At 38.2% G+C, this 23,770-nt stretch overlaps 1 protein-coding gene across 5 annotated transcripts in view; it reads right to left on the reverse strand.

The window, feature by feature from the left end:
* The window catches only part of Slc7a11 (solute carrier family 7 (cationic amino acid transporter, y+ system), member 11), a 134,152-nt gene that overhangs the window by 60,273 nt on the left and 50,109 nt on the right, over window positions 1-23,770 (reverse strand). For 2 of the 5 annotated variants that reach the window (XM_006500778.3, XM_017319590.2), the window contains exons 2-4: window positions 13,581-13,707; window positions 10,141-10,256; window positions 2,443-2,568 (exon numbers count right to left, since the gene is read on the reverse strand). In XM_006500778.3, coding sequence (XP_006500841.1) covers window positions 2,443-2,568; window positions 10,141-10,256; window positions 13,581-13,707 — 369 coding nt within the window. Of the gene's footprint in view, window positions 1-2,442; window positions 2,569-10,140; window positions 10,257-13,580; window positions 13,708-17,776; window positions 18,406-18,432; window positions 18,513-23,770 lie in introns of those variants that run through there. The other 3 variants (XM_006500776.4, NM_011990.2, XM_006500777.3) reach the window with 3 other exon arrangements.

The raw sequence follows: 23,770 nt of genomic DNA on the forward strand, positions 1-23,770 counted from the left end.
TTGCTCACACCACAAGACCATCATTCCTAATGACAGAAAGTAAGGATGGGGACCAATGAGGACATGGCTCTGTCAATCAATGAGTGCTATTTTTCTCAAAGCAACCAACTTCTAAATATAGTTTTATGAAAACTTGGCAGGAAGAGTCCAAAATGCCCATTTTGCTAAAATATCTATATGCCTTAATAGAAGGAAAAATAAACATACTGAGATTCAGAAAAGGAACATCTGTAAGAACTGGGAAGATTGCTTAGCAGCTAAAAACACATACTAGTCTTGTAGAGATCCTGAGTGCAGTTCTCAGAATTCATGACAAGTAGCTTACAGTCACCTCTCATTCCAGCTTCAGGGCATCTGATGCTCTCTTTTGGCCTTTGCAATTACCCGTACTCATGTTCATATGACACACAAACACACACACACACACCCCAATTAAATTTTTTTAAAAGAAATAAATCTCTTTTGAATATTTTCAATATTCTGTGGTATCCTTAGCCTAACAAGAGAATATCCTCTAGAGTGTAGCCATTAGTAATTAATAATATAAAATATCTGTGTAGACTGATCCACGGTTCTTCAAATGAACCCTTTTGAGATTGTTACAAAATAGGAATGTGGTTTCTGAACTTGAGGACTATTCCAGATACATAGCACAGGGCTTGGGGAGATCAAAGTGACATATTCCAATGGAACTTTCAGGCATCTAATGGGAACACACAAAGTCCAGCTACAACTAAGATCTGATTAGCATAGAAATAAGCACAACACACACATCAGTGAAGTCTTATTCTTCCCGGAGTGTCAGAGAAATGTGGAAAAACTAAATGATCATGTTATAAACTAAAATCTCAATTTCATAAAATTTCGCAGAAATAAAGGAAATATGTGTTCTCCCAAGTACCAAAATATGCTCCAAATGCAGGAATAGCCTCCGGGAGTTTCTTTGTTGTGTGAGAATAGTAAGAATTAAAGTGGTCCTGTGAATTCATGATACTATAAGTGATAATTGAAATACCACGCTATTGTAGCTGACAGGAAAGGTTCAGGCATTTCATCATAGTCTCTGATTTCCAGGAGTTTATAATATAATATCAACTACTAACCATGTCCTACTTTGCACACACACACAAATAAATGAGGGGTCAGAAGCAACTACAGAGTGTAGCTATACCCATCACATCTGGCATTACACAGAGGAAAAGCCACATTACAACCATGTCTAGAAGAGCTAGTGGCTCACATTCCTCTCCTTTCCAGAAACCAAAGGCTCCTTACAGATGACTAGAAAGTCAACTGAGGAGTTGGAGGAGCAGAGAGTATGGACAGCGAGCCCACATCTTCTCTCACTTCATTGTGTTTATTCAGGGGCTGAGGTTACTGGATTTGACCGAAGCATTTTACCAACAGGACTCTAAGATCACCCACTAGGATGATTAAATGGACAAGAGCCATTCCCTTTCCTAACTAGAGTGACCAAGTTCTCAAGGTGGTTGCTTGGTGGCTCTATGATGGCAATGGGTTTGCTGAGCTTTGCCACTTCCTTTTGTGTTGGAACTCTCCTCCTGCAGGGTCATTGGATTTCCCTATAAATTCCTTTGCTTGGAACTGACAATGTCAATGTAAATGACACATACTTAACATGCCCACATGATATGTCACCTCTCTCCAATGGATTCACTCTATCATTTCTATTTGCTGCTACAAATTCCATAACCTGGTGGGTCCTCTTTCTCTTCGGAACATTTCCACTAAATCTATGCAAGCACACACACCATCTACTAGGGCCAACCATACACTATGACATCATCACTCAAATTCTTATCTTATTAAATAGGAAGCTCAATGACAAATCCAAAAGCTACACCATTTCTTCAGAAATGAAAGTTTTACATAGAAAATAATGTAATAATAAAAGCTAAGTTTTTGCAATGTTTTATTGTCATATAAGGATCTTGATTTCACTACTCTTCTGTGTATACTGATCTCGGAGTGAAGAAATGCAAATGAAAAAAATCAAGAATTATCGGTCATCTTTCATTATTTTCCAGAAATATTTTTATCTTTCATAATTGTTTCTACTACTGAAAAGTTCTGGAGTGCAAACAAAGAACATATTGATCTGTACTTAAAACTAAATAGCAAATTCATTTTGGTTTGTTTTTGCTTTTTACTTTAGGGTTGACTCCAAGCCACTCATACCAAGGGAATTCTCAGACACCTCATTTTAGTTGCTCCATCTAGTCTTAATTCTCTTGCTGCCATTCAACTATAAATACCAACTCATCCTCGATGTAGCCTTTCAAATCAATTAGATGACAGTACAGAGTTTAAGTTCCACAAGCAAAGACTAATTAAGGATTCTGCTAGACAAGCGAAAGTCGGTGTTAGAAGAGACCAGAAGCAGATACGCAGTTTAAAACGCATTTCCTTTTCAGCCCATACCTTTAATTAGCTGTATAACTCCAGGGACTATAATTATCAGAATTGCTGTGAGCTTGCAAAAGGTTAGGAAAATCTGGATCCGGGCACTCCAGCTGACACTCGTGCTATTTAGGACCATCACCACAGCTGCAAACAAACAGACACAGTCACAAAAGGCAAAGTCCCATGAGCACAACAATGTCTTAGGTCCTTGTCAGTCGAAATGAGATCTATAAACCTGCAGTGCTGGCATGAACTACCAGAAATTAAGAAGTGCAGAATCCCAGGCTCTGTCCAGATCCAGGCTCTCCTGCATTAAGATGGCTCTTTGAGAGACACTCAAGTCTGAGAAGCTTGGATAAGTCTCCTATACAGTCAGAGGATCTCTTTTATTCTTTACGCATTGGTAACAATGAACATATATTTTTATGCAATAACAATAAAGTAAAATAGCTTCATCCTGAAGTCATCCAGTGGTCAGGATAGTACTGAAGAAGGGGTAAGAAGTGCTTTGTCTGAGATCCTGTTCTGTACCATCAGGACCAGACCTACTAAGAACTATTCTTGGAATTCCTGACTTCCAACTAGATAATGAGGGTGAGTTTTAATCTACCCTGCAAGTATTGGTTGCCAACATATGTTTTCTACTGAAGCAAAAGGTCTTGGGACTTTTCAGCTTAGGATGCACAGTGAGTCTGAAGCCAGAAGATTTTCTTCTTAAGATACTGTTGACAGTTTCCTAAACAGCCACCCCCGTCCACATCAAAGACGGAAAAGTGGCTATTCATCCTGGCATTGCCAATAATTGCCAATAATCTCTTCCTGGCCCAGGTAGATAACATATTTTTGTTGAATGAATGAGTAAATGAATGAATGAACTGGGTTCTCAAAAATGTTAAAGCACAGTTTTAATGGTGGTATTCTACGCTTTCATTTTCTTCTCAATGGAGTGTTCAGGATTATTTCTACACAGTAAATTTCAACTTTATGTTCTTGCCAAGAACATAGGCACAGTATAGCCCAAAACATCAGCTATTTCATTCCTGACATTTATGGGTTTCACCAATAAGCTTTACTTTAGTAAAGATTATTCTCTCTTAAAAAGATTTTTAAATGCATAAAATTATTTCTCATGGCATTAAAAGAAACACCAGTGGAATTCATACTATTCAAATTAGAATTGTGTGGATTCGGGAGTTCTCACTGTGTTTCCCTTGTATAATATAATCTATTAGTTCAATTCCATAATTAAGAATTGGTGAGATGCCATTAATAGGCAATAACAAATGTGAAAATTAAAACAATCTATACCAGAACGGTGCCTAATTAATATACATACTTTTAATGGTTTTGGATTGCCATCTAAAAATCAATATACCATAGTCAATCATACATCACATGACATAGTGTTTATGGGATATGCCACTGAGCCACAGAGGAGGTTAACTAGTCATTGATGGATGCATGGGGGTGGGTGGGGGATGATAAAGTCCGAAACGGAGGAAAGAAGGATGTCAGGAGAGATATTTATTAAGTAATATCAGGGGCTGGAGAGATGGCTCAGTGGTTAAGATCACTGGCTGCTCTTCCAGAGCCCCTGAGTTCAATCCCCAGCAACCACATGGTGACTCACAACCATCTGTAATGGGCTCTAATGCCCTTTTCTGGCATGCAGGTATACATACAGATGGAGCACATATATACATAAAATAAAGAAACAAATTAAAAAGTAACATCAAGAACCTACAGATGACAGAATGTCAAAATATTTCAACTTTGAAAATTTGAAAATTTCAAATTTGAAAAAAGGTGTGTGTGGGGGGGGGGGATCAAAGTCTCCACTGACAGTAAAATAGGGGGTAGTAATGAAGTAAGTCAAAGCGGTAATTATGAGAAGACTAAGAAAGGTCTGAGATGGAGGCTAACATAATTCAGCTATGTTTGAATGAATGCGTGAAGGGATAACTAGATCCACTGTCAGTGCTCAACGGTATTATCAAAATGATGAAAATCGAAATAATTTCTGTCTGGAATACGTACAGAGATGTTGCATATAGAAAATAGTCAAATACAACCCTGCTTCTCCCCAAGTTACCTAATGAGTATCTATTTCTCTATGCAAGTGACTGTGTGATTAATGGCTCATCACATGAGAAGGATAATTTTTTTAATTAAAGAGGTCCAACTTTGACATAAAAGTGAAAGACAGAAAAAAAAAAAAAACTTGATCTTGGTTGTCATCAGCAACAAAGAAACACTGTGTTTGCCCTATTTCAGATTGTCCAAAGTAGAAATGAGGCCCTGGGAGGAGAAAGGAGAAGAAGAAAGAGGGAAAGAAAGGAAGCAGACATAGCACCCATGACAAAGTATTCTCCTTTGAGGAGCACCTGGCCATGTGCATAGTTGAGGGAAAAAGTGTTGTCTTCAAAGGAAAGCAAATGATTGATATCCACTGAAACAGGAAAACCAATAAGGATCTGGAATATTTTTCTGTGTTTTCTAAAGTTTAAAAAACAAATGGAAGGCAAAAATCAAACGTCGTGAATTGAGCCTTCCACCTTGCTTTCCCTTAGCTGAGGGAAGAAGACTTACTTAGTGAGACTGGCTTTCTTAAAGGTTTCTCCAAACCCTGCTTTTTTATTCTGAGCATCTAATCTCTCTCTCTCATTAGTAGATATACCATATTCCAGGAGGTTCACCTCACTGACCCAGAGGTACCTATAGCTTAGCAAATAAGGAGGCTGCCTGTGGGTTAGCCAGGAGAGATTCTCTGGCTAAAACTGGGGCTCCATCCTGTGTCTTAGTAGTGGAATTTAAGGGTGCCTAATTGGCTTATCCAACAATATTCAACAGGGACTAGATTCTTAAATACACACACCATCTACCTATACCTTAATAATAAGATATCTGTACCAGCACTCTGGCATGAGTAACTATTAATTTCATACACGAGAAAAAAATTTTTGGCTTACTTTAAACTTTTACCAAAATGAAAATTCAGGAATATGTGGGCTTTATTTACTAACTTAAGATGCAGTTTTGTAGAAATGAAAATGTAGCAGGGAAAGCTATATCCATAAATTCTAGAAATAAGAAATTCATTTTTGAAAGGAGTTGTATTTTAAAAAGATGTTTAGGGGGATCTTCAGGGACTGGTGCTGTGGTTCAAGGACTATCAAGTATTTCCTTCTGCACATGAAATCATTTCCCGTGTCTTTCACTTTGAGGAGAGATGTTACAGATATTGGGTAGTCTCTCCGATTCATATTCTTTCCGACTTCCGTCTTTGGAGCGCTCCGTGCTAAACTGATAAAACATACAGATGGTATATTTGAATGGTACATGATGAGATAAAGCTGGTGCCTCCACTTCTCTCTGCAGCCACTGCTGCTGGGTTGCTTTATCTTTCAGCATCCATTTCCTGGATGCACTGATTCAGAAAGAACCTTTAGAAGGCAGAGGGCCAACTCTATCTATATCATTGATCTCGCTGTAGGAATAGACACAGCCAGCACTACATAAATGTAAACGATTATCTTCCATCAGACAATGTTCAAAGACATTCATGGATAATGTTTGCTAACCCTCACATTTCTATGACATGGTTGCTATTACCAGGCATGTATTTTATATGAGCAGGTAAAACTCCAGGTTCTGTTTAACCTGTCCGTGTTCACATGCAGGTAGTGTTAAGATTAGACGCCAGTAGGCTAAGTCCCGAGCTCAAGCATTTACCATCAGCTCAGGGGTGAAACAATAAGGAAGTAGCTCAAAAGGTATGTGTGAGCTCACGGATACAACTGGTTTCTCGAGGACTTGTGACGTCTCTTTTTCTTAGCTCCCTGGAAGTGTTCATGTCTGACTTAGAATCTCAGGGCACTTGAATTCCACATCTTATGGACAATCCTCCTGAAGGATAAGGCTGCCATTCCTCAGGACCTGTATATCTCACTGTGCATGTGTTGGTAATTTAGCTAATGAAGGAAAGGGGTAAGGACACCTAAACTTTAGATTTAAAGAGATACACACACGTACACACCATGATCGAATTGCCAACACTGACTAATCATATATTTTCAATATAATTTAAACTCCAGGAAAACAGAAACGACAGTACTATATTTGTAAAACTGGCTGAGCTGATTTGAGTTTGTCTTTCTCTGTGGGTATGTGTCTTCATGTGTTTGCACAGTACGTGCAGGTGTGCATGTGGGTGCACACATTAAGAAGCCAGAGGCAGATGTTGACCATCTTTCTCAGTTGTTCCCCATGTTATTTTGGAGATAGGATCTTTCAATGAACCCAGAGCTCACTGACTTGGTCATGGTCTTCCAGTCTCTAACACTGTGGTCCTGGGATTTACAGGCTAAGGGTAGGTCTTCATGCTTGCTTAGCAGGCACTTTACCTCCTGATCCATCTCTTCAGCCCCTAGCTATTATTCATAATGACATATAAATGCCATTTTCTTTGTTCCTCTCGATGACTACCACAAACGTTAATGCTGTGCAATATGACTGTATTGCTGTAAAGTTAACCAGCAAAGGATACGAGCCTCAGAGAGATGTGATCATAACACAAGAAGAAAGTATTTTTATAATATTCCACTTGAGAATACTTTTCTTTAAGCTTCTTGAGAATATGCTTCTTTAGGGTTCAGCTTTAGAGAACAGGACAATAGACTCCATATTTCAGCATTTATACTGAATGTATGTCTCCATTCCTTCAAACTATAAGAGCCATGAGGCATGTTATCTTCCATAGAGGTTATTGATCATGTCAGAATTGGGCTTAGGGACATAAGCCCAAGTCAACTTACAAGATTTTCCAATTACACTTTGACATAGCTAATATTTTTAAAATTAATAAAATGGACAGGATTTTGGATAAACACAGGTGTCTCGTGCTTATCATTGACCAGAGGAGGGGTTCTTTGAAAAATGTGGGTGAATCAGCATTTAGATAACTCCTTCCCCCAACTCCGCTATTATCTTCAAGTGGACAGTTAAAATTTTACAAAATGTGAAACTCTTCTGAAGTTTGACCTTTTTCTATACTAAATTAGAGACTTAAATTCCTCATTTTCCTCAAGGAACTCAGGGAAGTAATTTATGCAATTAAACTCTTACTTTCTACATCTCCACAACCTTTTCCTGTAACAGGCAAAACACCACCTATATTCACTTTGAAGAATAAAGTATGTGAGAGATTTGCCCCCAGGTAAATTTCTCTCTCTCCATCCCCTCCCCCTGTTGTTCCATTAAAGCTAAATTCCTCTTAAAGGCCATTTGACTTCTCCAATTAATCCATCTCCCTAAGTTACTTCCCACTGAGACATGAGAATATTCCTGTTTCTCTTTCAGTACTTCCAAGTTTAGGAACTTGTTCCCTGATCAGGATCTGTAGCTTGTGTCAGAATTTACAAACTAATATTTATTCATTTGTGGAAAAAATAGAAGGAGACATAAAGATTCCATCAAGCCTCCATGCTCTTCTCTACCCATGCCTCCACCAAACTGCCAATGTGTGAGCCCAAGCACAGCTTAGTGAACCTTTCTTGCAATTGCTTTAAAGGTTTACTGGGGGGGACTTAACATTTTGAATTTCATAAAATACTAATGTCTCATTTTAAAAAGCTAAAAAATGGGGTTAATAAGAGAGTCATTCAAAGACAAAAATATCTTGATTATTCATATAATGTCTTGATCAAAGCAGGTAAAAATTGTGGCTTTGTAAATATCTTCATATCAAGGTTTGCTTTAAGATTTTTTTGTTATTACACCTTCTAGTTAGTAACATGTATTGTTTGTCTATGGAGTTCTTTAAAATACTCCTTTTCTCTTCTCAGTCTTCATAAAACAACTGTGGTGTGACATGGCCTCATTCAGGGAAAGAGAATATGGCAGATGTAAAAACAGCTGATAGTCCAACCCTTTAGTGCACTGTCAGAGTCATCAAGAGCTTCTCATGTTCTTGATGGGGCTCTTCCAAATATCTCAAAACCCTGATACAATTTTATATCTCTATAGTCATTCAAGATACACTGATATTTCATAGGCATTTTATAAATCAATAAACAGAAGAATTATAAGTTTAACAGCCTCAAATCACATAACCAAGGAACCATTAAACTTTATTCCAACTCCAGGTTGTAGGTCTCCAGGGAACTATAACTATTGTGTGGGATGATTCGGCACACACAAGCTCAAGGCGCCAGTTCCAACATCTTGTCTAGCCGACTGTATCTTTCAACCACTAATCTCCCTTCTTCCTGAGTACTGAAGCTACCTAAAACTTCAGTTTAATGGGTCACAAACTACAAGTACTTCTACTTTAGTAAAAAGAAACTCCTTAGATTTCTTCAAATGAAGTTAATCAGTAACAGATAGCCACTAAGCACAAACAGGCAAGTTAAGCACTGTGGGGACTGGAGATGTAGCCTTGTGGAGGTCCCTGCTCTCGGGAATTCTGGTGACATTTCTCCACAGAAGTATAAATATTCATCAGTAGCCCTGCATTCTTAATAAGTTACAGTCATCGTCACAGATAACTCTATATCAGACTGAATCCTCACAGATCCACAACACTGGCATAATTATCTCAGGAGAATACTGAGGTGTAGAGGAAGCAAGGTCATTTGTCCTTAGGTGTTCCTAGGTCTGTGGAATTTTAACTCCGAAATGTCTATGTTGAGTCATTTCCTTTGTCTTTCTAGAGGTATCACAGAATAACTGTGTCTTTAGGATTCGGCTATTCAGTCAGACACTCATGTCTGTCACACCAGAGATGCTTTTATGTAGAATCACTAGCACTTTGTTACAGACTACTATGTGCAAGTTCAGGGACCATCTGTTGTCAAAAGTGAACCAACCTTTGTGTTTAGTAAGCCACTGTGACGCGACTCTCTGAGCAGACTTCCTGAGTATGCAATTCAGTTATTCCTGTGTAGCATTTGGGAGGCTGTTAAATGTAGTTAGCCAAGATCAAATGGATTCAGACAACCACAGTTCAATCATCAATTATCCTGTTCCATGAGATTCCACAATGTTATAGGAAATGGCCGTCAGATGTAACTCCCTGTCACTATGTAACATTGTACATCGTCCTCTTTTCATTTACTTTGTTTTTAAAGTCCTAAAAATGTATGCCCATTAATAATTTTAAAAAGTGAACAAATTCCTAATTTGTAGCCCATAGAGAAATCTTCTAGTTGAGAAAGGCTATTGATATAAAATCTTCAGAAAAAAAAAAGTTCTTATCATAGCCTGAAATAGGTAGAGAAAATAGTAACCCTAAGGGTGGCAGCTAATATCACTGTAAACTACACAAACACAACAAATACACCCAGCATGTAAACTTAACCCCAGCACCATTCGTGAGTAATAATTCAATGTGTCACTGGGGTAAAATAATTCCCAACACAAAAACAATTCCTCAGAATAGTTCTTAATCCTGAACAGTATCTTCTGATACACAATCCATTTAATATTTTACCAAGGACGTGGTTTTGGTTTGTCTGCTTTAAGAGATCAGCTACCCTGCCTCAAACCTTGTGTTCCTGTCTGTATTTTCCAACACAGATTTGAAACTGTAAGCACAAAAACAAAACAAAAACAAAAACCCATAATTTGGGGGATACCAAGCAAAGGCTCTAAAGAAAATTTGCCTCCAATCTCTTTGTTCATTGCTTTCTTCTTTTCAGTTACAGCTGCAATACTCACTGATGCCCACAGCTGTCACGAGCTTGATTGCAAGTTCAGGAATTTCACATTGAATAAAAAATGGTTCCAGGATGTAGCGTCCAAATGCCAGGGATATCACAGCAGTAGCTCCAGGGCTGGGAGAGAGTATATTTAGGTTAACTACAGGAAACAATAAATAACAGTTTTGCTGAGCTTCAGATCTTACTATTTAACATGTGGAACATATTTAACATGAAAGTCTATCATGTTTAGAGCTTCATATTTCATTAAGTTGCTATACACTCCAAATGCAATATTGTCTACACTAGTAAGGGCTGGTTTTTAGAAAACCTTTGTTGAAAATTAGTAGTTATAAGTGTTTATGCCAACATATGTCTAAATGTTTAACTTTGATTCTTAATTTTCTAGTAAAAAGAAATCTCAAAGCCAAGTGAGTGGTCTTAATTTCTTAAGGATATTTATTTAGAGAACCACAGAATAGGAAGACAAAAATAGGCCTGTGAAGATAGCAATCCAGACAATAATAAGTCCTACTACTTGAGTTCTTCAAAGGGAAAAAAGGAATATTCCATTTCATCTTAAATATGAGGGCAGGTTCTTGCCACACACAAGGAAATCCACAAAATTGCCTAACCTCTCAAGCAAGAGTCCCTTTCAGCTTTTCTTCCTTCTTGTGGTTAACACCTAGTCCTGATCCCTGGATCACCAGAGACCAACCCATATTACCTGACTCCAACCTTGATCTCCTACCTCCAGTCAAAACCACACACATTGTAACTTTCTTCTCTCCCAGGGAATTCCTGCCTCCAAAGGGGATGCTTTGCTATTCTCTAGCATTTATAAAAGTCTTTGATTTCTAAACCTAAATATGATAGCATCATTTCAGTATCTTTAAAGCATTGCTCTGACCACGGTCAGGCCTTGCACACATAAGCTTCCCAGGAACAACAACTGAATCACGTCTGCCTAGAGCTGTTTCATATCGCTACTTTTTGTACTTAGTATCTGGTTTTAGTCTTGGTCCGGAGAAGTGACCCTAACCTTCCCCTTGTCCAAGCATCCTTTTACATAGCACCAAACCTGTCCCCTCTACACTGCTTATCACAGTAGGGTTTTATTCTAGTTAAGGTGATCCCCACATTGAAACTATCCTTCTGCTTGACTTTGAAGTCTGTGGAAACAACACTTTGTCTGTCCTAATCAGTATTTTATCCCAGTGCAATGGTGCAAAGTGCAAGTCACATCCCTTACAGCACAAAACACCGGTGACACAAGTTGTACATGTGACATCACAGGCTCCTCACAATGTTGGGGGAAATTTGCTATTCAGAGTGACTTGGCACTATTCTATGCCAAGATCTGTTAGAGTAGAAACTCAGTAGGTATGGAACATCATCTGACTACGTGGCCTCAATGTTAAAGTCCCCATCATGTTGTGTTAAGTGACTTTGCTTGGATTAGTTTTGCAGGTTATTTCTGACAATAACCGACTTAATTTGAAACTATAATTTTAATGGGGAACATTTAGATACCAAGGATATTACTATTTAGATGTCATGAGAAGAAATGAATTTAAGTCCTAGGGAATCATGTCCTTCATATAATTTGCTATTTCGCTTGTTTGAAAGACTATCCTAGGGAATTGAATGTATTAAAAAGCTTCTAGCACTTATTTAGGTAACTTGGCTGTGCACATGCATGTGCTCATACACACATGCGCGCATGTGCACACACGCACACACCATAGAAGAGTAGTTTCAAAATTAAGGAACATCTGATTATCATCTGTTTAGGAGCATGAATTGTGGCTCATTCCAATTTAGATCTCTTTATCTTGCTGCCTTCCATTCGGCAGCAATTTGTAGAAAGAAATTAATGAATGGGTACCATATCTGTCCAGTGCAAATGGAATGAGCACGCTGTCAGAGCAACACTGAACAATGAGATAAAGTTTCACCACAAATGCATGGATGAAGATGGAGTGAAGTTGAAGGGCATGAGGCAGGGAAACTCAACAGCCTGGCAGGCCAGCATTCTACAGAAGTATTCTTATTTCGATGCGGTGTATGTTACATTCAAAATAACATAATCTTAGGTTTCCTGACACTTAAGAAAAAATTAATATCTAGGATGCACAGGGCACTGATGTAAATAGTATGAAAGTCATAAAAGGTGTAAGACCTGTTCTCACATACTTGAAATGCTTATAATTCTAATAGGAAAATACTAGTAGATAGCTAAAGTCTTACAATACATGATGAATTCAATGTCAAGTAGAGGCCATTTTTTGTTTTTCAGAAGAATTAAGACATTAAGAGATGAAAGAAATAGAACAAACTAGGGATAAACCAGAAATTAAAAATGTGTGTGTCATATATATACATATATATGTATACACACACACACACATATATATATATGTATATATATATATATATACATACATACATACACACACAAATAAACTTTGAAGAGTATATATGAGGTGACAGAGAGACGTACAGAAGTACATCCCTGATAGAGAACTCTTAGAAAAGAAAAAAGAAAAAAAAAGTACTCTTTTTATCATCATTTAACACTAGCAATTTCTAAGTAACAAAGAACAATTGCTACCAATGAAGCCTGCACTACTCTGAAGTTCGCTATTAACACCCTAACAATTGTTCCTGTTAGCAGACACTTAGAGCTCTGTCTGCCTTTGTCACTTCTGTTAACTTAGCTGAGATTTTAGTAGTCTGTGTCTTCTGTTTATGGGAGAGCAAGGCTCCCTAATGATTTCTAATGAACTATGTGATCACAAAGTGCAAGTCACATCCCTTACAGCACAAAACACCGGTGACACAAGTTGTACATGTGACATCACAGGCTCCTCACAATGTTGGGGGAAATTTGCTATTCAGAGTGACTTGGCACTATTCTATGCCAAGAGAGTCAGGAAGGGGGACAGAGCCTTAGAGCAATACAATCAAACAGTTTTTTGCAACTGCAGATCGCCTGTTTGCTTAATGTGAGGAAATGAATCATTCATGCTGTGTTAACTTGATTCTTTTTCACTGTTTGTAAAGCATCAGCCTTGATAATACACTAAGTTGTTTGGCACAGACATTTCTTAGTCATAAAAGTAAAGTTAAATGTCCTGATGACATAATCAACAATAAAAAAAAATAACCCTGTAATTCCTAGCACATTATATAGTGTCTGCTCAGCCCAAGGTATAATTTATCAAAGTGAATTTTGAAGATTCCCCTCATCTCAGATAAATGCCTTTTCTAGAAAAACATAAATATTTATAAACAAAAGTTGGAATTTAAAGAAAACTTTTTTTATGCCTTAGGGTCTGTATTTGTTCAACTAAGTCACATGACACACATCTGTAATTAGTTCAAGCAGTCAAGAGGATCCAGGAAAGTGATGAGATGAATAGGTGGATTTTCCCTTAATTGTTTCCATCTCCTTACCGTATTACGAGCAGTTCCACCCAGACTCGAACAAAAGCCAGCAAAGGACCAAAGACCTCCAGAATGTATGTGTAATGACCACCAGATTTCTTTATGCTTGTACCTAATTCTGCATAGGACAGGGCTCCTATGAAAGGTGATAATAAAAAGACACAAAATTGACATAGCATTGAGTAGTCTTGTGATAGAATACACACATCATTGTCTGGGTTGCATGCTCTGTGCCTAGAATGACCTTCATGGGAACAGTTGTCATCTTCTAACTGAGACCCACCAAGTTCCTCTTTTAACTTCCTCACACTTGAGACCTGCCTCCTACTAATAAAACAGAAAAGCCAAAGACTGGAAAGATAGCTCAGCAGTTAAGAGCACGGGCCTCTCATCCAGAAGACCCAAACTCAATTCCCAGCATCCACCTGGGGACTCACAACCATCTGTGTCTCCAGTTCCAGGGGATCCAAGGTCCTCCCCTGGCCTCCTTGAGCACCAGGCATGTGCAGAAGCAAAACACCCACACACATAAAAACCAAGAAAATGAACTGAAAAAAAAATGTAAGGAAAGGAATTGTGTTTGAAATGGTACCTACAAACATGATACAGAATGTGTGGTCAGAAACCAGAGGATAAAGGAAAAGTAAAGGCAGATGTCAATGATGCTGACCTATTATTTGAGTAACACCACCACCTCATACTAAGACAAAGTATTCCCTCAAACTGGACTCACTATGGTATTTTAATAATTCTGTGGCATATCAAAATATAGATGATCCGTTCTTTGGGAAAGAAGAGAGTACATGCCGTGTGAGATTTCAGCTAATTGATACAATATGCTTTGTCAGCAAAACGAATCTTGACTCAGTTGTACTGTTCCTAGAAATGGTTATCCTGGATGATGCTTTTGAGATGTACACCCAGACGGTTAAAAGAATGACTGTTGTAAAATAGAAATTCCATTATGTACAGTCATTTATGTAATGAAAATAAATTATAAACTAAGATGTGAGTGTTTAAAAAAAAATAACACTCGTATAAGATTGGGAAAGTTATATTTAAATTCCCCAGGCCCTAAGTTTCGCACCCTTTGAAGTGAAAACATGAATTTTTCATCTCATAAAAGCATTCTGGATGTAACGGTGGGAAAGTGGCACACAGATAGGATTGACTGACACAGCTAACACACCACATGATGTTACTTTACTTACCAACTGCTTCATAGTTAGGAAGGACATAAAAAATAAATCTTAATTTCATCCAAAAGTCAATTAATCAATCAACCAAACAATCAAACACCTGTGTCTACATGGCTTAGCGCTCAAACATTTATGCCCAAGCACCTAAAGGGGCTCCATGTGTGGAAAGTAATTGCTCATCAGTAGTGCCTCCTATAGATGCTCAAAATAACTAGGATTTGAAAAATTTGCCAGGGTCACCTGGAGGATATTTTTTAAGAGTGAACAAATGAGAAAAGACACGAAGACCACACCCTAGACTCATCTTCGGAGACCAGACTCCATCCAAAAGAACAATCCAAGAAGTTGTATTGCTTTCCAATGCTCCAGGTGCTAAAGTGGTGGCGTCACGGACAGCTACTTAAGTACTTCATTAACTTAGACCTAAAGACAATTAGCAAACTTCTTTTGGAAATAATGGTCACCATGTTGGTAGATTGTCCAGAAAAGCAACCTATATAACCTTGTTATTGGAAAGACTCTTAAAGACCTTGAAATTTACTGTCAGGGAATCAATGGCCAGACCTCTGTATGCTTTGCCCTAGGTTTAAATTGAGTTCCGGGGGAATGGAATTTTCATTTAAAGGTCTCAAGCTCCATAGCTATGTGCCCAGATGGAAAGAAGTTCAAAGCAGGCTATAAAAGTCCACGTGTTGACCTTGGTGCTCAAAATGTTGTAAAACCAAACACAGATGCTCCTCCCCTTCCAGAGGGGTAACTTTGCCAAAACATGTTACATTCTAAATGCCAGTCAGTGGGAACTGTATGTACCACACATAGCCTAGGAACCATCCTACACAGTTGTCTGGAGCTAGACAACATTATCCTATAAAAGTTCATTTTATAACGGTTTAAGACAGCTCAAGTAATTTATTGAATAACCAATTACTAGCATCTACCACTGGAAATTTAAAAATAAATATATCATATACTGAACCATCTTAAGTTGGGGACCATCTAGGTCCACATTCTTGACTTGAAAATGTTTACACCCCTAAGTTCTAGAGTTTTAATAAAAGAAGAATTTTCCCCTTATATCTCGCTTTGCTTCTTATTTGTGAAGACTTTGTGACAAAAAGCTGCCAGTAATTTAAGTAGCAGTAACGTCTCTGAAGCGGGCAGTCAAACGCCCACTCCAAGCTACATCACAACCCTTTAGCTCTGTAGTTTCTTGAGCTTCCAACAAAGATGGCGGACTTATTCATAAGCACATTATCACCATACAAGTCAGTGTGCCTTTAACTAGCTCAGCATTCCGAGCATTTTATTTTACAGCATCTGAATAAGCATTGATTGTGTGCGAAAATCAAATCACACAGTGGGAGCTGCCTGTGTACAAGTATGCAAAGTTCAAGGAACTGGTTGTAGTTTTTCTGATTAGATATTGATTTATTCTAAATATATCAAGTACTGTAAGACGCTTGAAGCCTGAGGGTACACAGTCATTTAAGATCAACAATTGAGTTTCTCCTTGCTTATCTGAACCTGCATATGTCAGAACCACTTTAATATTAATAATGATAAGGATTCTGTTCGAGTTTTTAATAACTGTAAAGAATGAAGAAAAGGGACAGCTGTCACCAAACATCTCATAAAGCATAATCTATTCACACAAATGATGTTCCCAAGTTCTCTAGGTTCGTAAAGTAATCTCTTCATAGATCTTTCTATAGCAAGACTGCTTTCAAGATTATTTGAAATGCCCCCTTCCTAAAAACAGATATGTGAGTTCTCTAGGCAGGAAACTTTCCCTCAATCAGTATTTAAAGTATCACAAGACCTGGAATGAAAGAAGGAATGGAACAAGAGTTTGCACTTGGTCCCAGAAGAACTTGGTTCCAGGTTAACAAAGTAACTCCCAAGTGTAGGCTACTTTGGAACCAAAGTATTGCCTGGTAATATAAGTCAAATTTTAAAATAATTGGCCATTCCCAGGTTCTTGTGGCCTTTACAATGAACTTGAAAGGAGTTTTATGTTGATTTGCCCTCCTGATCAAGGAGCAATTATTTCCTTTGCAATATTAACCCTCAATCCCATCAGAGAAACGTACATTTTAAAGAGAAAAAAATAATAAGCACAGTAATACCAGTTCAGGTTAGATGAACTTCATTGAATGGGCAGAGAAAGTATCTGTTTCCCCAGAGACCTAGTAAAATACAGATGAAGAAAACAGATCCAGGCAAGGAGGGAAGACTGACACCCAAGTGAAGCTTGCAAACAAATAACGAGAAATTATGAGAAATGTCCTTAAAGGCAGTAAGAAGGAAAAAGAAAAAAAAAAAAAACAAGGGGAAAAAAGTTGAAACCTTTGCCCCATTTATGGAGACGGAGGAGACACATCAAACACATATCTTCCCAAGGACTTCTGAAAGCATAGTATTAGAAACGGACAAGCCTACGAATTTAAAATATTAAAAAAGGCAGAGAATGCCACCCATTTGTTTAGCAAGTAAAAGGCCCGTGACAGTGTTCCGAACGTTCAGTTCCGCGTGTAAATAGGCCACACTGGCTGCACCGCACAGGTGTTTCTTCCAGCGAGCCAGCTGCCAGAACTATGCTCTAAACAAGACTCACAAACCCAAGCCCTCTGCACGGAAGGAAGGCTTGGTTTTTTGGGTCATCAAAGTTAGGTTTTTTTTGTTTTTTGTTTTTTTGTTTTTTGTTTTTTTTTTTTTTTTTCCTTCTCTCAGCAAACCAGAAAAAAAAAAAAAAAAAGCTGCCAGAGTCTGTCTCAGGCAGGAAAGCAGAGTATAGCCTGCAGGAAGGAATCTGAGAGGGTTCAGTCTTGTGCCAACAGTGGACAGTGTGTTTGGGTAGTGCACATACCTGAACAACAACAACAACAAAAATTCCAAATATTTCCTGTAGTATTTGCCCATTCATTTACTCCTCAGAAATAACCCTTCGCTCTCCCAGAGAGCCACACAGCTACACACACTCACACCCCAGAGAAGAAGCGCACTCACCAAAAAGTGACAGTACTCCACAGGCAGACCAGAAAACCAGGGACATGCCCACGCTGCCCGTGTTCTGGAGTATGCCCTTGGGGGAGATGAAGATGCCTGATCCGATGACGGTGCCGATGATGATGGAGACCCCCCTCAGCAAAGTGATCTTCTTTTTCAGAACTACCTTCTCCTGCCCAGGTGGCTCTTGGTCCCCCATGGAGGGCAGCCTCCCGCTCATATTGCCCTGCAGGTAACCTCCTTTGGAGATGGTGGCCACAACTGGCTTTCTGACCATGGCAGTGTCACACCAGAGGAGGGGGATGAAAAAGAAAACAGAGGGGGAAAAACAAAACAAGACAAAATAAAACAAAACAAAACAAACCCTTTTAACTTGTTTCTCTAAGAAGTGACTGATCACTGTTCGGTCGTGACTTCCCCTTTGCTATCACCGACTGGCTCTACACTATTGTGTCCACAGGTGAGAACTCAGAGGTGTGTTTCAGCCTTCGCTGGCTCTATAATTACTCCTCTTGCTCCTCGGAGCACCTGTGTGGCACCGGCTCCAGGGGCAGTCAGTTAGCTGCAGCCGCGGCTGCTGCCCTATCATTACACACCAGCTCAGCTTCCTCGTGGAAGGCTCCGTATTTAAGCAACCGCCTGTCACACCAACTTACTGGGCTGCATGATGATGCAAATTCTCCAGGTTTGCATCAGCCACATGAGAAAACTCCAGCTTGAGAAAGCGCCAACATTACTCAGCTCTTTTTTTTTTTTTTTTTTTTTAACAGTAGCCTGTGGGTTGCTCAATGGATCCAAAGCATTTCCCAGAACAAAGCATACTCTTAAAGAGGGGCTTAGCCAATCCAGAAGAAGTAAACAGGGAACCAGGGAATAGACACTGTCCCGGTGACTTTAAGCAGCTCCGCTCTCAGAGAGAGAAAAGAAGTTGGAAAATGAAACAGAAAACAATTACTTCGTTTTAAGGAGTTGCTTCTTAACTTTAAGGCGCGCATAAAAAATGTTGTATTCACAGCTGTTTTGACAATGGAAAGTGCCTTAGGGCTGCTCTGTTTGCAACAGCAAAGTTTATACTTCATAATTTGTATTCTCCTTACTTCCCCGGGTGTTTCCTAGCAACACTGTCAAATCTAATATTTACAAAGTCAGAAAGTTTCTGCACACGAGAGCCGTGGCTACATACAGCTCCGCATGAACAGACACAATTATTTCTTAAGACCTGTAATACAAGGGTGTTTAAGATCACCACCTAAGTTTGAGAAGTTGAAAGATCATAGTGACTGCAGAAAACAGTCTTTTTCTGATTCTTGTCAGCACAGCGTGATTTCCTGAACTAGGTAGAAGGACTCGGTCTTCATTTGCATGTTGCTCCATCGAATTAAAAAGACTCCTCTTTGAATCTTAGGCAATACTTATAATTGCATGAAGACACGCACAGAGCAAGAGCTTGAGAAGGGAGTCCCATTATAATAGTTGGAGAAAGGAAGGAGATGACAGGGCATATTTTTTGGATCTATAAGCTATTCTGATTATAATTTGAAATGTATTACAATCAACAGGTACTAACTTTTAGTTAGCTCAAAGCCGGAAATTTTCGGTGACTGTAACAGAGTGTACAAGTCCATTTCAGAAAGCTAAAAGAATGTGTTTTTTACATAAAGAAATAATGACATCTTAAGGAGATAGAAGTGTTTACTCTGAGCATTCTACAATGGGCACATGTGCTGAAACTTTACACCCTATTCACATACACAGCTTTCATCTTTGTCAGTTAAAAAGAAATTTAAACATATAAAAGTACATTAAAACTTCAAAGTGGGGTTAAAATATTTACATTGAAAAAATTTCTTTTTTTTTAAAAAATTAAACACAAACTTGAAACGTTTTGCTTCTAATCAAGTGTCTTATGTGTAAAATAAAAATAAAAATAAAAAATTACCAAAAGAAAATAAAGCATCTCAGCTATCAGTCTCGGCACCAGGTCCCTGTGGTTTGAATTTAATGAGAAGAATCCCAATGCCATCATTATCCTGAAGCTGTGTTCAGACCCATGATTAAATATGCTTTTGAATCTCGGAATAAAAACAACCAACAGAAAATCTCCGTGGAAGCAAGGTTGGCTGGAGGGGGAGGGGAAAGGGGTAAGGGGAAGGGGTGAAGGATGGGGGGGATGATGGAGGCAGGAAATAACCTGGAAAGGAATCGTGGAAAATGTCAGAGCCTTTCTGCTAGGTCCTTATCTGAGAAAATGCCATGACATAATTGCCTTATCACACGAATAACCGAGGTCACATGACTTCCCTTTTACATGACCTACCCACCTTCTGTGTAATTTGCTTTGGATCTACAAATTATCATTTTTATAAAGCCCAAATTAATACTTTTTTTCAGCGTTTTTATTCCAAAAAAATAATAAATGGGGAAAGTTCCTTACTCAATCCTGTACAGATTCCTCAACAGGAAATCGGAGGACTTCTCCACCGCCTGCCCGCCCTGTTCCATCTCTCCTGTTCTTGCTCAAATGTCCTCTCACATAATTCTCCTGATTAATGAGCATGAGGGACTCTCCCTTCTCTGTTCCATGTCTCCTGTTCTTGAGTGAACTTCCACTCACATAATTCTCCAGATGAATGAGCATAGACAGGGCGCAGGAAGCTTTTGTTTCCTCAAAAGGGAACAATAATTCCAAAGAGATAAAAGTTTAAAGTGAAGCATGAAGACCCCAGGCACCAGTGCTCTGTCCTGGCCATGGCACCAGGCTTTGACCACTAAATTATAAATGGTTGGACTAGTAAGACTGGGGGCTATTAAGACAGGATGTTGGAAACAGTTTAAAGGAGAGAAAAAATGTTCTTCCAATTCTAAATAACATTCTCCTCCTCAGTAATTTTTATAGGAATTTATGGAGAAAAATATTCTAAAATTATACTAATAGCCAAGAAGGTGGTACTATCCTGTATGAGACTGAGATTCCAACTTTCTTCAAAACTGCACACAGTTAATAAAAAACCTTTGTATATCTCTCTGAAACACCTACAATTTTACAAAAATAAAAATTACAGGTTTCAAAGAAAATATTGAATTACCTTTAATGTTAACATGCCTTTATAATCACCAGTGTTAACCTTATAATCAAAGAATTGGTTGGTCTTCAAGTATATGTATGTCATAGAGCAAATACACTTACTGTCTTCCTCCTGCTTTCTGCCTTATTTTGAGCATTTTAGGGATTGTGAATAAATTTTTCAAGGAATGTCCTCAGTTCCTTAAAAGAATCCCACATGTGATATGCAATGCTAGCTAACATGCTATGCTAAAGGTAACAGCCCCATGTGTATAAACGTGGCTGTATAATTTAGGTGTGGCCAATGATTAATAAAACATAATTATTTTTCCAAATGCAGCTCATCAGAATGAGACCTGAGCTGAGGGGAAAGGTCCCCATAAGGATACTTAGTGTTAGTGTCACAGCACTATGGCATCTTGCCAAGAAGGTCAGATTCCTGATCCCTGAAGATCTTCCATTGATCTTCTGATTAGCTACTGAGGTTCCTTGATAGGAATACTGACTAGTACCCCTGTCATACATGGATGGTGGGCTTGAATGTGAAGCATCTAAAAGCAGGTTGTACCATGTGATAGCCATTAGCTAAGTGTAGTTACCAGTCCTGGAAATGTGTTTCACATTTAAAGTTGTATGAGATGACTTCCATAAAAAAGATATTATATGCTTGGTGAAAATTTAGAGAGTCTTCAATATAAAATAGATGAGAGATATATTTTATTTATTATGTTTAAAACAAGAGCATTCTTGTTCTTTCAAAGAGTAAAAACTATGTGTGTATGGTAAGCAGAGAAAAATTCTCCACTAAGTTTGTGCATCTCACCATAATACAGAAGCTATCAATTTTTGCCTCTGAGTAGCCAAGTAATAAATAATTTAGGCTTCATTTTCAGTTTTGGTCTCTGTTCAGTGTTCTTCACTTATGTATGTAAGTGTGTATGAACATGTGTTAAAACCTTTTAAAAAGGGTAAGACTCATTCTTAGCTTCTGTGTAGTTTTTTCAGCTGTTTGTCTGGTAGTGTTGAGTCTGCAGTCAGAATGGAGCAAGACAAAACCATTGCAATGGCTCGAGGTAGGGATTTTTACAAATACAGTTTTATTAAAATACACCCATAACCACATATTAATCTATTTCTAAAACTCCTTTCTCATCACAGCAGCATGGCTGGACCATTGTAAAAGAGATGAGAAGACCCCAGAATGGAAATGCTTATTTGCCTCTAGCTTAAGAACACACATAGGACCTGACATTACATTTATAATTTTCTTCTTCTAAAAACCATCCTTCTGTGTTTATTGCCCTCAAAGGGAGGTATGTTCCAGACTTAATTCATTAAAACCATCCTTCCCTCTGCCTAAAATTCTATCACTTAACCCACTTATATTGTTTACACACTTCAACGGTTACAATCAATTAATATTCACCAGTTTTCTCTGATCCTCATTAGATTGGTTGTTCCCTGATATGGAACTGAGTTCACAGTTCTGTGGCATCCTGAAATGCTTAGTCAGCTGTGGCATAGAAATCACTGAGTACATTTTATCATCATTAACTCAGGACTACAAGCAACACTGGATGTGCCTATGATGTGAAAGGAAAAGTTGGGACTCTGATGTAGGGCAGGGAAATGAGAGGTAAGTCATGATTGGTAATGCTGAAAGGTAGATGTATAGCATACAGAAATGAAGGCTATAACAATAGCAGAATATTATTTAAAGATTTGGAGATAAACAGTGGGAGGAACAAAATCACACTGTTTTCTCCAAGGAAAAAGAAGAAACACGCCTAGGGAATGATTAAAAAAAAAAAAGCAAGGACATTGTTCATTTCTTAATGCTTTCAAAATATTGTGTTCTTATTAACTGATAACATGGAAACAGAGTATGGTACAAATAACACCAAGCTAAAGTGAGACAAAAATAACATAAAGCTAAGAAATGATCAAAGTGGTTTCTAAGGTCCTTTAATAGGGGAGAAAGTAGATGAGATATTAATTCCTTAGATGATGTGGCTACTTCTTTGTGTTAACTAAGGAAGACAACACTAAATGAAAAGAAAAATGAAAGAGAACAGAGGAATAGAAGATGAGGAAGAAGGAAGGAAGGGGAGCAAAAAGGAAGGTAGAAAAGGAAAGAATGAAAGAGAAGGAAAAGAGAGAGGAAGGAAAGAAAAGAAAAAAGTGTGAGAGAAAATAGAGGGAGGCGAGGTGAGAAAGGAGGTGAGAGGGAGAGAGGAGGAGATAGAGGAGAAGAGAAGGAAAAAGGAAAGAAGAAAAAAAGTAAACCAAGCAAAGAAATTCATGATCCCTAAACAATAGAAAAGAAAACAAAAAAATCGATAATTCTAAATTATAATCAGAAATGTTGAAAAAAAAGGGAAGAAGGTTAGGAAGAAGACAATCAAGTTTGAGAATAACTAAAATAAATATCCAAATATATAAATCATATATCAGTATAGTTAAATGGGTTAAAACCACCCATTATAAGGCATAAAGCACATAGCTTTAAAAAATAGCTTTCATTCAGGGTCTAAATACAAAGTAAAATAAAAATAAAAATACACCATGACCTTTAGATAACTTTTTCAAAAATTTGTGACGGCTGAAAGAGTCCTTGGTCAGATAAACATCTTTATACATTGAGGAACACAGGTGCAGAGGCTGAAACCAAACATGATGCAATTACAGGGAAAGTGGATGCATAATAACTTCTGCACAATTCCTTAAATTTTCCCCAAATTCATTAAACCAATGAGAAAAACAAGAATGGCTTGTTACAAATGGCTTCTTGATCCATATCTCCTCCTCCTCCTCCTCCTCCTCCTCCTCCTCCTCCTCCTCCTCCTCCTCCTCCTCCTCCTCCTCCTCCTTCTCTAGCTTACGTTCTATTTTGCACTGGCATACCTTAGATCTTCCCTGAGGATGAACTT

The sequence above is a fragment of the Mus musculus genome, chromosome 3 (assembly GCF_000001635.26).
Source record: "Mus musculus strain C57BL/6J chromosome 3, GRCm38.p6 C57BL/6J".
NCBI lineage: Eukaryota > Metazoa > Chordata > Mammalia > Rodentia > Muridae > Mus > Mus musculus.